At 64.6% G+C, this 13,444-nt stretch overlaps 2 protein-coding genes across 5 annotated transcripts in view; both read left to right on the top strand.

The window, feature by feature from the left end:
- The first annotated feature begins 46 nt into the window (after positions 1 to 46).
- LOC122892510 (angiopoietin-related protein 5-like) lies at positions 47 to 2,726 on the top strand. 3 transcript variants are annotated; one of them, XM_044229136.1, is made up of 7 exons: positions 47 to 119; positions 343 to 434; positions 533 to 560; positions 1,090 to 1,181; positions 1,669 to 1,795; positions 1,920 to 2,105; positions 2,377 to 2,726. In XM_044229136.1, the coding sequence occupies exons 2-7, from the start codon at positions 348 to 350 to the stop codon at positions 2,676 to 2,678; spliced, it is 822 nt and encodes a 273-aa protein (XP_044085071.1). In that variant the 5' UTR covers positions 47 to 119; positions 343 to 347; the 3' UTR covers positions 2,679 to 2,726. The 3 variants fall into 3 exon arrangements, with proteins under 3 accessions (XP_044085071.1, XP_044085069.1, XP_044085070.1); XM_044229134.1 differs by having other exon boundaries at positions 47 to 263; XM_044229135.1 differs by lacking the exon at positions 1,669 to 1,795 and having other exon boundaries at positions 47 to 434.
- Positions 2,727 to 4,606: 1,880 nt separating this feature from the next.
- The window catches only part of SELENOO (selenoprotein O), an 11,752-nt gene continuing 2,914 nt past the window's right edge, over positions 4,607 to 13,444 (top strand). For both annotated transcript variants that reach the window (XM_044229129.1, XM_044229130.1), the window contains exons 1-5: positions 4,607 to 5,187; positions 8,840 to 9,043; positions 10,170 to 10,350; positions 11,016 to 11,146; positions 11,461 to 11,738. In XM_044229129.1, the coding sequence (XP_044085064.1) occupies positions 4,607 to 5,187; positions 8,840 to 9,043; positions 10,170 to 10,350; positions 11,016 to 11,146; positions 11,461 to 11,738 (1,375 nt within the window). The remainder of the gene's footprint in view (positions 5,188 to 8,839; positions 9,044 to 10,169; positions 10,351 to 11,015; positions 11,147 to 11,460; positions 11,739 to 13,444) is intronic.

The following is a 13,444-nucleotide window of genomic DNA, read 5'->3' as shown; positions in this document are numbered from 1 at the left end:
GGGAGGAGGTGGCCCGGGCCGCTGGCACTGCCCTGGGGCCTGGAGGACTTCCGGCCACTGCCTGCCTCTCGGCAGAAGATCCTGTTCCCGGGCCCAGTGAGGACACCCGCCAAGGGGAAGTATGCTCAGAGGGGCAGCCCAGCCCTCGCGTCCCTGTCCCCACCCTCGGGCTCCCCGCCCCTGGGAGGGGAGGAGGCGGGGGAGCCCCGCGCCCACACAAAAGGTGCTGGGGACCCGTGGCTCAGATCTGCCCAGAAGGCACAGTGAGCACCACAGGGGGTGTGCGGGGAGGCTGGTGGGGCCGTGGGCTGGGCTCCCCACCCACCATGTCTGCACCCCCAGGAAGCATGGCCGCCTGCCCCGTGCTGGGTCTCGCTGCTCTCCTCTGCCTCTTTGTGCCTCAGGCCGGCTCCGTGGTGCAGTATCGACCGCCGGTAAGCGTGGCCGTCGGGCCAGTGGCTCTTGTGAGTCAGATGGGCTGGGCCTCGCAGAACTACCGAGCCTGCCTCTTACCAGGATCCTCTCTCCACAGGTGCACGTGGTGCTTCTGGAACCCCAAGGTCTGGCTGCGTGGGGTGGCGGAGGGAGGGGCTGGCCGGGTGGGCCCGAGACAGGCAGCCTCTCACCTGTCACCCACAGATCCCCACCGGGCAGGTCTCCCTCCCCAGGAGGACCCAGCGGGGTCCCTGCCCAGAGCAGCCCGAGGGGAGGGCAGGCAAGGACCCGGCCCCACTGGATTCCCTCCTAATGCGGGCTGGGCTTGGGGTAGCGCTCGGCCCGCTGCCGGGCCAGGAGGAGGAAGGTGGGGAAGCCAAGACTGACCTTGCGAGGGCAGCAGGTGAGGGCGTGTCCGGGGCGGCGGGAAGAATGGAGGGTCTGCCCAAGGGCTGCGGGCTGGCCGAATTCCAAAGAGGCCTGGGATGGGTATGGCCCAAGGTGAGGGGACTGGCTGCCCACCTGCCAGAACAAGGTTGTGAATCGTCTGGCAGACTGTCGCAGGGCGTCCGCAGGAGGACAGTTCTGGTTCCAGGCACCGAGAGAGCATGGCCCCTTCCCAGGCCCGAGCCTTCCCGGCCCTCTCTCCCGCAGGGAGGGACTGCTCTTACATCTGGGTGCAGACACCCCGCGCCCCGAGCGGTGTGTACACCGTCCAGCCAGAAGGAGCCAGCACCCCCTTCGAGGTGAGCACCCCACAGGGAGGGCCCAGGGGGTGTTGTGTGTGTCACCTGGACCAAGACAAGAGATGGCACTGTCCACCTAGCTGGGGGAAGGGCCAACCAGGCCAGGTGCCGCTGGTGGAGTCCGTGCTCAGACACACCCGGGCACACAGATGTTCACAGACGTTGTGTTACGGGCAGGAAAGGCTGGGAGGAACCTAGGCTTCCACCTTGAGGGGTCTGAACAAAGAGAGGGCCCAGGAGACAACGCCGAGTGAAAAAACAAAGACACAGAGCAGGGCGCAAAGTGATGTCGAGCTGGGCAGGCTTCCTGGGGCCCGGGCCCTGACTGCCAAGCTTCATCCCCTTTCTGAGAAAGTGAACTTAATGGGATACAAGTTTACCTGATCCTGACAAGTAGAAAAACAACGTTTCAGTTTTCAAATACAGTGTTTAAGGGAGCGTGGACAGGAGAGGGGCAGTGCCTGCCACGGGCCGGCCCTTTCCCCAGGTTCTCTGTGACATGCGCCCGGACGGTGGCTGGACAGTGATTCAGAGCCGAGGCCAGGGCCAGGGCACGCCTCTGGACTTCGAGAGGTGCTGGCAGGAGTACAAACAGGGCTTCGGAGACCTGAGAGGTAGGACCCACCCAGGGGCCCAGGGGTGTAGCCCTCCAGGCCTTGACCGCCACTGGGGACCCAGGGCAGAGATGGAGGGAGGAGGCCGGGGTGGCCCGTCGCACAGCAGCCTCTGCCTCTGCAGGTGACCACTGGCTGGGGCTGGACCACATCTCTAGCCTGACCTCCCAGCCGGGCCTGCGCTCCGAGCTGCGCGTGGATCTCCTGGACGCGGACAACCGTACGCTGCAGGCCCACTACGATGACTTCCGCGTGGGCAGGGAGGAACAGTTTTACCCGCTGACCCTCGGCCGGTACTCGGGGAATGCAGGTGAGTGCTTGGGAGGTAAGGGACCCTTGTGCCTGCTTTGCCCTCTGGGCTCTCCAGCCTGTGGGGAGGGCGGACTCTTGCAGCAGGCCAGAGTAGGTAGGGAAGTGTGGGCCCCTGGAGCCCCCATTTTCCAGCAACATCTGCCAGCCTCTGTGCTCTGGGAAGGGCAGCCGCTTCCCAAGCACCTGCCCTGGGGTCCCAGATGGCCAGACAGCGAGTGGGGGGCCTTGGGGGCAGTTGGCCTGCCACCCACACTGCCACAACACTGCAGGGGACGCGTTCCGTGGCTTGGGCCTCACGGACAACCAGGAGGGCTGTGGCTTCAGCACGCTGGACCGTGACCATGACCGCTGCTCGCCTTGCGTGGACGGCGCCCAGACCTTCAGCAGCTGCAGCCACGCTGGCTCGGGCGCCGGATGGTGGTACAGCGCCTGCGGCCGCGCTGACCTCAACGGGCTGTGGCCGGAGCAGGCGGGGGCCGCCTCGGGCATGCGCTGGGCCGCTGGTGACCACCAGCCCGCCCTGCGCGCCAGCGTGCTGCGCGTGCACACCACTGCTTCCGGCAAGGTCTAGGCCTCCCGCCGGTCCGTGTCCGAGCCTCATTAAATGTTCAAGCCTGGCTGTCCTTGCGGTCTTCCTTGGGGTCGGGACTGGGGAGGGGCCGAGCTCTGCTCTGGCCCAGCCTGGCTGCTCAGACCCTGCTCACCCGGGATGTCTGTCCACCCAGGACAGGACAGGCCCAGGGAAATCCAGGAGGCCGTGCAGCCCAACATTTAGGCCAGAAGCCAGGTCACCACATCTGAGAAGGCACTACCCCTTGGTGCTGGTTCCTCCTGGAACCCTTGGCACCCACCAGAGCCACCGCTGGCTATGACCTCTGTGAGGGCAGCCAGCAAGACACAGAACCTGGTACTCTTGAGCCTTCCAAGAACCCGATCCCACCAGACTCCAAGGTGTGGGTGAGACAGTGGGGTGAGGGGGCACGGAGATGTGTCAGAAGGGCCTGGGACCTGGGGAAGTTGGGGGTGGGCAGTGACAGTAGGCTCAGGCCAGGTCCCCTACGCAGTTAGGAAGAAGGCTGGGAATGGGGTTCTCTGCCAACAGGCCAAGTGAAGGCCCCGGTGAGCATCAGTGGGGAGGGAAAGTCAAGCTGCAGGAGGAGACCCTGGGGCTCTGAGCACTTGCTGGGACCTAACCACATTGTCCCCCCCAGAGAAGGTAGCGTCCTTGACCATCTCAGGGATGACGACTCTGAGCTGGAGAGGGGCTGAGGGGTTCCCCAGTGTCACAGCTGGCAGGGCCAAAGATGGTTCACATGAGCTCTGGGAGGCCCACGTTTTGGCCCCAGAAGAAAGTTCCACAGGTGGCTCCTGGAACTTAAGGGTAGAATCCAGCCAGGAGGGAGCTTGTGCACAATTGTCCAAGGTCCCCTACATAGCTCCTGGTCTTGGGTTTTAGTATGGGGCTGGGGCAGGGGAGCCTTTCCAAGGACCTCCATCCGGGGTTCTTTTCCAGGCTGAGTATCGGAGGTCTTTATTCTGCAACAGGCCTCCTGGCTTCTCTGGGGCAGACGCTTGGAGGCCAGACTTGGCTCTCCCCAGCCTCCCGGACAGTATGTGGGGAGCTTCTCTCCGCCAGGCACCCTTCTGGAAGAACTGGCCCCAGATCACGCACACTGCGTGCCCTCCTGGAGCCCGGCGAGGAGACAGGCACGGAAAAAAACGGAAAACGAGGGCGTGAGCTCGTGTCGGGGGTGCTCCGAGGGAAAAGTAAGGTTCCCGCGGGCACTTCGGGAGGCACGCGGGGCGGCACCGAAGCCAGGACGCAGGAGCAGTCCTGCTCCGAGCAGAGGCAGAACAGGGGCGGCGGGGCTCCCGCACCGGGGAGGAGCCCCACCCGGCCGAGCGCTCCCCAGTCTCAGGCTTGGCTTCGCCCTGGGCTCTTCGCGGCCTGTCCCCAGGGACACGGGCCCTCCACCCGAGCTGAAGACCCCTCCTTCCCTTTTGCCTCGCTGCCCGGCGCAGCCGAGGACAATCCGGAGACAGGCCCTGGCACAGCGCAGGGCCAGAGCTGACCCTGGCCTCCCCCCGGGGTCGAGGGGCACCCCTGGTGGTCGACCGGGCACGTCTCTCAACACGGTCATCCGGCTCGGAGCTCGGAGCCCCGACTGTCCGGCCTTTCCCGGGCCGGACCTCCAGGGGCCTGCTGGCTCGTCACGCAGGCCCGGTCCCCTCCGCTCCCCGAGCGGCTGCAACACTGGGCCGCAGGCCCGCGGAGGCGGACGGGTCGCAGGCGGCCAAGTCCTCCTCCCCCCGCCCCGGCCGCTGCGGGGCCGCCCCTAAAGAGCTGACAGACGCACGCCGCAGCCAATCAGAGTCAGGCTTTCGCGGGCGCGGCCCGCGCAGGCGCACCAGCGGACACCACCGCCGGCGATTGGGTGCCCAGGCACGCCCGCCGCTTCCGGTCGCGGCAAAAGGGCTTCCGCCGCACCGGCGCCGCGGATGGCCGCGCGGGGGGCCGCGCTGAGGGCCTCGCTCGCGGCCGCCCGTGCCCGGTCGGCGCCGCTGGGCCACCGCCCGCCGCACGCGCCCTGCTCCGCGTCGGCCGCCGCCCGCGGCGCTGCCATGGAGCCGGCGCCCCGCTGGCTGGCGGGGCTGCGCTTCGACAACCGCGCCCTGCGCGCGCTGCCCGTGGAGACGCCGCCGGCCGGGCCCGAGGGCGCCCCGTCCTCGCCGCGGCCGGTGCCCGGGGCCTGCTTCAGCCGCGTGCGGCCCGCGCCGCTGCGCCAGCCGCGCCTCGTGGCGCTGTCGGAGCCGGCGCTGGCGCTGCTGGGCCTGGGCGCGCCGCCCGCCGACGCCGCCGCCCGCGAGGCACGCGAGGCCGAGGCCGCGCTCTTCTTCAGCGGCAACGCGCTGCTGCCGGGCGCCGAGCCCGCCGCGCACTGCTACTGCGGCCACCAGTTCGGCCAGTTCGCCGGGCAGCTGGGCGACGGCGCCGCCATGTACCTGGGCGAGGTGTGCACGGCCGCGGGCGAGCGCTGGGAGCTGCAGCTCAAGGGCGCGGGCCCCACGCCCTTCTCCAGGTGGGCGCGCGCGGGGGGCGCGGGGGGCGCGCGGGGCGCGGGGCGCGCTCAGGCCCACGCTTGTCCTCCCTGCTGCCGGGCGAGATGCAACTGGACGTTTGGTCTGGGGACAGACACTGCGGGGGCGAGGGGGTGTCCCAGGATCCCGGCGGAGGGAAGGGCTTGTGCAGAGACCCGGAGGTCACAGGGAGAGGACAGAAGGGGGGACTGTGGCTGCAGGACTGGCGCCAGGTGCCCTTGGCCCCTCTGGCCGGCCGGGGGAGGGGACCTGCTGGCCCTGGTCCCATAGCACCAGCCCCTGCTGTGTCCTGGTCCCGAAATCGACACAAGGACTTTGGAGTCCGTTCTGCCTGTGACCCCGGGTTCGCCGCTGGCCCGGCGCAGCCAGCCTTGCCTGGGGAGGCAGGGCCGTTTCTCAGCAGCCGCGCAGACAGCCCAGGCCTGCTCTCCAGCGTAGCTGCTGTGCGCCCACCACAGAGGCCCTGCACAGAGACCAGAACCCCTCAGGTCCAAGCCCCAGCGGACGCTCTCCCAGACGCAGGCTTCTGAGCACTTGCAGGCCAGGGACCTGGGTCGAGGTCCCCACGGCCTGGCCTGGCAGCGGGCTCTTAGACCGCTCCTGCCTCTCACGTACCAGGCGGCGCTGGCAGCCCCTTCCGCTCCGTTCCGCTCAGCGCTTGGTGCCTTCAGTCCGTATTTCCTAAATACTTGTTGAACGGCTAAAAAGCCACACCTAAGTTGTTTTCTGTGCCGAGAAGTCCTGAGGGCGTGTGTTCTGGCCAGTCCCTGTGCCCTCCCCGCCCCCCCGAGGATCTGAACGCATCCCACACCCCCTGCCTGCGGCCCAGCAGCTCCATCTCCGACCCCAGAATAACTCATTCCTCCTCCTCACCTTCCTGGCCCTGGAGGTCTCCAGAGGTCAGCCTCACGCCCCTGCCACCACCCAGAGAGCCTGCGCGGAGCTTTCCGCGCCGGCGAGCGAGGCGAGGGTTCCTGCCCCTCCAAACGCCGCCGTGGGGCCCGCCCACTCTTCGGGCATCGTCAGACTTCGTGTGTTCAGTTTGGTCATTTATTTTTGCCGGTTACTACGACCTTCTCGGGAGAGGAACCCTCTGCTCATCTCTTGTACTTGAAGACTTGAGTGTGTGCAAGTCCGTGTTTTAGACTTGAGGTCTGCCAGAATATTTCTCTTTAAAAGAAAGGGGTCACTTCATGTCTGGAGGCTAACGTCCCGAGTGGCTGTGTGTGGCTTCAGGCCAGCCCTGGTGGGTACCTAGATGTGAGCTTTGGGGGGTGGGCGGGTGACGTCCTGCCTGCTGTGGGGTTGGGATTTGGGGAGATGCCTCTCCCGGCGGGCACAGAAGAGCCTGTCCTCCGCTGGGCCCACCCCACAGCTCGGCTGGCAAGACACGGGTGTGCAGGAGAAGGGGCTGCTGTCGCGTGTCGTGCTGGCCCTGTGGGTACAGAGAGGCCCTTTATCCTTGCTGTGTAATCGTCCAGTTCTGGCTTTTGCTTTGGGAACGCTGCCTTGGGCAGGAAGACAGGCTGCTGATTTTCAGGACCGTTTTTACCAGACTCCAGATTAAACTGCGCGGTGCTGGCTTCCTGCCGAGCAGGAGGTCCAGCCGGGGGAGAGTCGTTCCCAGGCCAGGGAGGGGTGGGCTGACATTTGAGGACAGGGCTCTGCCCAGTTCCCCACACGGACTAGGAGGAGGTGAGTGGGGTGCGCTTGTCGCTCTGGCCAGAGGCTGCCGCAGTGAGCCCTGCGGGGACTGCCAGGTCTGGTCTCCACAGTGTCACTCACACGGCGACGAGACGGAACAGCAGGCATTTGTGAGGAGAACTGCTCGCACAGGAAGACTGAACGGCCGGCCGTGCCCCACGCCCACGAAGGAGACCCCGTCTTGTCAGGGTGTCCGCTCTTCCCACTGGGACTTACAGGTTCCCTATGATCCAGTCAGGGCGCCCAGGGCCTCGGTGGGGGAGCGTCTGCCCTCGGCTCAGGTCATGATCCTGGGGTCCTGGGATCGAGCCCCGTGTTGGGCTCCCTGCTCGGCGGGGGTCTGCTGCTCCCTCTCCCACTCCCCCTGCTTGTGTTCTCTCGCTCTTCTCTCAAATGAATAAAATCTTTTTAAAAAGTACAATTCCGATCAAAATTCCAGCGGTTATTTTCCAGATACTGATGATGGGATTCTAAAGTTGACACGGAGAGGCGCGCGCTGAGGGACAGCAGAGTCGGAGCACAGACGCTGCCCGACTCCAGGCTTGACTGTAAAACTGGAGTAACCAGAAGGCGCAGAGCTGGTGGGGGCACAGGCCACGGGACAACAGACAGACCCCCCGTAAATGCTGTCACTTAGGACTCAGGAACAAAGGCAGTATGTGGAGCAAAGACCGTCATCCGAAGAGTTGGTGCTGAAGCACCTGGACGTGTACACACCAAAAATGTACCAGACACGGACCTCAGACCCTGAAAAATTGAAAAATTAACTTAAAAGGGATCATAGACCTAAACATAAAATGCAGAACTATAAAACCAGAAGATAAAGTAGAAACCCCAGCAGCTGTTGAGTTTGGACATGATTTTTTTTTCTTTTTTTAAGACTTTATTTGAGAAAGAGAGTGAGCAACAGCATGGCATGGGAAGAGGCAAGGGGAGAAGCAGGCTCCCCACTGAGCCAGGAGCCGGATGCAGGGCTGGGTCCCAGGACCCTGGGATCATGACCTGAGCCGAAGGCAGAGGCTCGACCAAGTGGGCCGCCCAGGCGCCCTGGGACATGAAGGCGAGATCCACAAAAAAAAAATCACGGATAAGCTGGGCTCCAGTGAAGTTAAAACTTCTGCAACTGACAGTATCAAGAGGACGAAGAGAAACTATTTGTAAAAAACAAGCCTGATAAAGGACTGTTACTCAAAGTAGACAAAGAACTCTTCACACTCGGGGCGCCTGGGGGCTCAGTGGGTGAAGCAGCTGCCTTTGGCCCAGGTCATGATCCCCGGGCCCTGGGATCGAGCCCTGCATGGGGCTCCGTGCTCAGTGGGAGGCTCCTTCTCCCCGCTCTGCTATTCCGTCTGCCTGTATTCTCTTCCTCTGTCAAATATGTACTTGACACAGATCACCAGCAGGCAGAGAGGCAGGCAGAGAGAGAGGGGGAAGCAGGCTCCCCGCGGAGCAGAGAGCCCGACGCGGGGCTCGATCCCTGGGCCCTGAGATCATGACCTGAGCCGAAGGCAGAGGCTTTAACCCACTGAGCCACCCAGGCGCCCCTAAATAAAAAATCTAAAAAACAAAAAAAACGACCAAGTCCTGGAAAGGGCTGCCTGAGACCCTTCACCCCAACTGTAAGAGAGTATCTGTGAAGTAAAGGAACGAAAGCAGACTTGCACACGTACTGGTGAGCGTGCAACACGCCCCGCTGGCTAGGTCCTGGGCAAGAGGCCTCATGCAGCCCTCGCGGCCCTTGGCATCAATCTGGCTCCGCGGTGGGCTAGGCCCCGGCTGCCGGATCGGGGGCCGTGGTCGGGGCCTCTCGGTATCGGGAGCCATCGGACCTGCAGATCTTTGTCGATTCGGCCGAGCCCGTCCCGCTTGCTGCTGGAGCCTGGGCCTGGCACGGACCGCTGCCTGACCGCCGCGGCTGTGTGATTTCAGACAGGCCGACGGCCGCAAGGTCCTGCGGTCAAGCATCCGCGAGTTCCTGTGCAGCGAAGCTATGTTCCACCTGGGCATCCCCACCACACGGGCCGGGGCCTGCGTCACGTCCCAGTCCATGGTCGCCCGCGACGTGTTCTACGATGGCAATCCCAAGTACGAGAAGTGCACGGTCGTGCTGCGGATAGCTTCCACTTTCCTGAGGTAATGCTGCTGCCCTCCCGCGGGCGGCCGCACCTTGCTGGTCAGGCGGCCTCGGCCCGCAGGGACACACGTGCGCGGAGCCCATCCCCCGCTGGGCTCCTGCTGCGGGGGACGCGGGGTGCAAAGGCACCGGGCCTTTCCTGGGTCGGGAGCCCTGTCCGGCGTGTGGGTGGCTGCTCGGGCCCCCGTTGCCCCCAGGAGGGAGGAGGTGGCAGAGAGGCAGAGAGGCGGCCCGTGGCCCTGGAGCGCCGGTGAAGGGGGATGGTCTCAGGCTGGAAAAGAGGGGCTGCCCAGATGCAGGCTCTGGGACCCGGAGGGACACGGAAGTCACCCAGAAAGTGGCCTTGTTGGGTGTCAGGTGCCACGCCTGCTGTGCCCCCGTCCGCGGCGCCGTCCTTGCTCACACCCCCGTCCTCAGCTGCGGTCCTTTCTCCTCCTCCCTGATGTCACCGTGCCACCTGGCATCACACGGTTCTGACCCCCGGAACCCGCGGCTGTCGGCATACGGCTGTGACGTCTTCTGGTCCCCCTCTGGTGGAGCCGGACAGACCCCGTGTGCTGGGGGCCATTCCTGCGGTGCCTGAGCCTGAGCGCCTGGCTTTGTCTTTTGTCCTCTGGGGCCTAGAAGAGCCTGGGTGGCCGTCCGCCTCCCCCCAGGAGACCAGGGCCACTTCCCTGAAGGGCGCTCCTGGCAGTCTGACCAGTGAGTGAGCGGAGGTGGGGGGCGCTGCGGGGCCAACCCCGTGCCCGCCAACGGTAATGGTGGTCGTTCAAGCCAGAAGTGTCTCCGGGCACTGCCTCCGTCCCCTGGAGGACACAAGCACTCGGTTGTAGAGCTGACCCCACTTGGGACTGGTAGGACGCCAGTCACCGACGCTGTCCTTGGGGTAGGGGACGAGCGCAGAGCCCTGCTGGTCCCAAGCCGGTCGTGCCTCCCTGGGCCTCCCACAGAGGCACACGTGGTGTTGGCCAAAAGCAGACGGGGTCTGCGTGTGTCACTCAAAGACGAGTTGTGCTTTTCTTGGTTTTGTTCTTCCTGGCCTTGGCCACGAGGCGTAGCGGCAGGCTTCGGTCACTGGAGGCTGGAGCCGTGCTGAACCCGGTACAAACGCGGGTCTTCCTCCAGGTTCGGATCCTTTGAGATCTTTAAGTCCGCAGATGAGCACACAGGGCGCGAGGGCCCCAGCGTGGGGCGAGACGACATCCGGGCGCAAATGCTCGACTATGTGATCAGCTCGTTTTATCCCGAGATCCAGGCGGCGCACGCCGAGGACCGCGCGCAGAGGAACGCCGCCTTCTTCCGGGAGGTACGGGGGGCCGCACACTGGCGTCCCACCAGCTGGTGCGACTCGGTCTGCCTGGCGGATGGACAGAGGTTCTCTCTTGATGTCCCTGCCCTTCTGAGTCCCTCCCCTGTCCCAGAGCCTGTCACCTCTCGTGAGCGTTGAGCAGGACCGACTTCTTGGGAATGCTGCATGGAGGGTCGGGGTTCTTGGACACACCCAAGGATGACTGTCTCCGTGGCACTGGAGGTGCTGTGTGCCCCCGCCAGGCCCAGCAGGAAAACGGGGTGGGGGAGGACTCCGCTGCGGGGGAGCCTGGGTGCTGGTGGGACACACAGACAGTCCCAGTGGGGCCCCGGATGTAGCAGCCTGGACCCAGCGCAGGTTTTGCTGGCTCGTGCGGTGACCTCCCGGTTTGCACCCGATTATCCTCCTGGGCCAGAATGGTGGGGATGGTCAGGGCTTCCTGGTGTTTTTGGTTTCATGGATAAAAGCCCAAATTAGTATATGAAAGAGACAGACGGGATAAGTGGAAATTAGAGCCCACACGTGTGCTTTTCCTTCTCACCTGTCCCCCACGGCTGAGTGTGCGTCCGGAGGGCAGAGCCAAGGGAGGAGTCTTCGGCAGCAGAGCTGTCCTCGGGGAGGGGGGGCGGGGCAGGGGGCACCGTGCATCCGTCCTGTTTCAGGTGACCCGCCGCACGGCCCGGATGGTGGCGGAGTGGCAGTGTGTGGGCTTCTGCCACGGCGTGCTCAACACGGACAACATGAGCATTGTGGGGCTCACCATCGACTACGGGCCCTTCGGCTTCCTGGACAGGTGAGCCGTGCGGGGCCGCTGGGCGTGGTCTGCAGGTGTGCGGCTGCCGTTCTCCCTGTTCTGTTTGGAAAGGCCTGGTCAGCTCTTCCCCGCGGCAGAAACCCCCCGGAAGGTTCCGGGACTGGAAATGGCCCCGGGGGGCCCGAGCAGGAGCAGGCGGAGGCCGTGCCGCTCTGCTGCTGACCGGGCGGGCGGGCGTCTGTGGCTGCGGCATCTGGACCTGAGCCGCTCGGGCCAGCGGGGCAGGGGGGCGGTGGCCACCGCAGATGAGGCCTGCCTCACCCCCTCGGTGGTCCCCGCGCCCCGTGTGGCAGGTACGACCCCAACCACGTGTGCAATGCCTCGGACAGCGCCGGGCGCTACGCGTACAGCAAGCAGCCCGAGGTCTGCAGGTGGAACCTGCAGAAGCTGGCAGAGGCGCTGGAGCCCGAGCTGCCCCGCGAGCAGGGGGAGGCCATCCTGGCCGAGTTCGACGCCGAGTTCCGCTGCCACTACCTGCAGAAGATGCGCAGGAAGCTGGGCCTGGTGCGCACGGAGCTGCCCGACGACGGGGCGCTGGTGGCCAGGCTCCTGGAGACCATGCACCTGACCGGTGAGCGGGGCCGGTGCCTCGGCGTTGCTCAGTGAACGAGGCACAGCCCAGAGCCGACTGTTTCAACCCTGCGGTGTGGGGTTTGGGGGCAGCAGGCCCATTCACCCCGCTGGGCACCCGTTGCTCCCGCCCGTCTCCCCACACAGACACCCTGTCCTCATCTCCTCCGCTTCCGCACCCCTGGCAGCCCCATTCCGGCGCCTGTCTCTGAATCTGACTCAACGCGGGGCCCTCAGTGATAGGGGCCCACGCAGGGTCCGTCCCGTGACAGCGCCGAGGACAGCGTCCCCAGGGCCCCCGATGGTGTGGTGGGTGTCGGCATTCTGGGCCTCTCGGGGCTGAGTGAAAGCCCGTGGGGTGGACGGACCACACGTCACTCCTCCGTCATCGCTGGTGCACGTGGGTTGTCTTCCCCTCGGCCTGTGTGGGTAACGGCACCACGGAGACAGCTGTACGGACATCCGCTGGAGTCCCTGCCCTCGGTTCCCCCAACTGCGCGAGCAGAAGCGTCCACGTGCGCGTCCCTCCAGCTCTCGGGAGCGCTCGGCCTTCTTCCCCAAACTGTGGTTTTACGAAATTGAGGGCGGGTCCTTCTGTCCGTTTGTTTTTCCCATTGTGCATGGGCCGAGAGGAGCACATGTCCTGTCTTAAGTTGAACGGTCGCAGCGGAGCGCGGCAGCTTGCCCAGCAGGCACTGACGTCTCGCGGTGCTGGAGGCTGGAGGGCGGAGGTCAGGCCGCCGTGGGGTGGGGTTGCCGCTGAGGGCCTCCTTCCCCGGCAGGGGACCGAGAGGGAGCGAGGACACAGACCCCATGGGAGGCCACCGCCATCCTTGCCCGGGTGCTGGCCTGCGTGGTCTGCTCTGGTGTCCGGGCGACGCTGCTCTCGGGAGTTAGGAAACGTTCCCTCCTGTTCAGAAGCTTGGGAAGAACTGGTCATCATGCCCCACGTCCAGCAGAACTCAGCGGTGAGGCCTCTGGTCCTGCCGTGGTCTTTGCAGGGAGGTTGCCCAGTGTCCTCGCTTGTCCCAAGACTTCCCGGATTTTGTGTCTTCTGAGTCCGTTTTGGCAGATGGCGTTTCCAGGGCCTCGGCCGTTTCATCTGCGTGTCCGGCGTGTCAGCAAGGAGTCACCCAGACTCTTAGAGCCGTTTCTTCGTGACCAGCAGTCACGGCCACACTCCCATTTCTGATCTTAGTTACTTGCCTACAACCAAAAATGTCCATCTTCTCGATCTTTTCGAAGAATCAACAAGTCTAGGTTTCAGTGACTTTTGCTTTTTTGTTCTGTTTCGTTGCACTCTGCTGTACCCTCTATTCCCGTCCTGTCGGCCGGCCTTCGTCTTCGTGTTCCCTTTCTAGTGCCTCACGGCTAAGGTTAAGTTATTGGTTGAGGCTTTTTTCCCTTTGAGAGGAACCGACCTGGACCAGTGTCAGGGGGACGCGATTCCCTCTGTCGGGGTCACGAAGCCATCGGCTTCCATCACCACACGGCTGCAGGCGACCTTTGCTCCTTGTGCTCTCCCGCTCTCGGGGACCAGCGTTAAGTTCCCGTCCGACCACTGCTTTCGTGCGACCTTCAGTATTTGCTTCCACAGTCTCCTGCCCCTAAGTATTTTCTGATTTCCCTTGTGATTTCTTTTTGGAGCCCCTGGTTAATCTTCACACTCTCTGGGGAATCTCTGGCTCTCCTCTTTGGGAGTTCTGT

This window comes from Neovison vison, chromosome 12 (genome assembly GCF_020171115.1).
Source record: "Neovison vison isolate M4711 chromosome 12, ASM_NN_V1, whole genome shotgun sequence".
Classification (NCBI taxonomy): Eukaryota; Metazoa; Chordata; class Mammalia; order Carnivora; family Mustelidae; genus Neogale; species Neogale vison.
The sequence above is the reverse complement of the archived record's forward strand: the minus strand, read 5'-3'. Positions and strand labels throughout refer to the sequence as shown.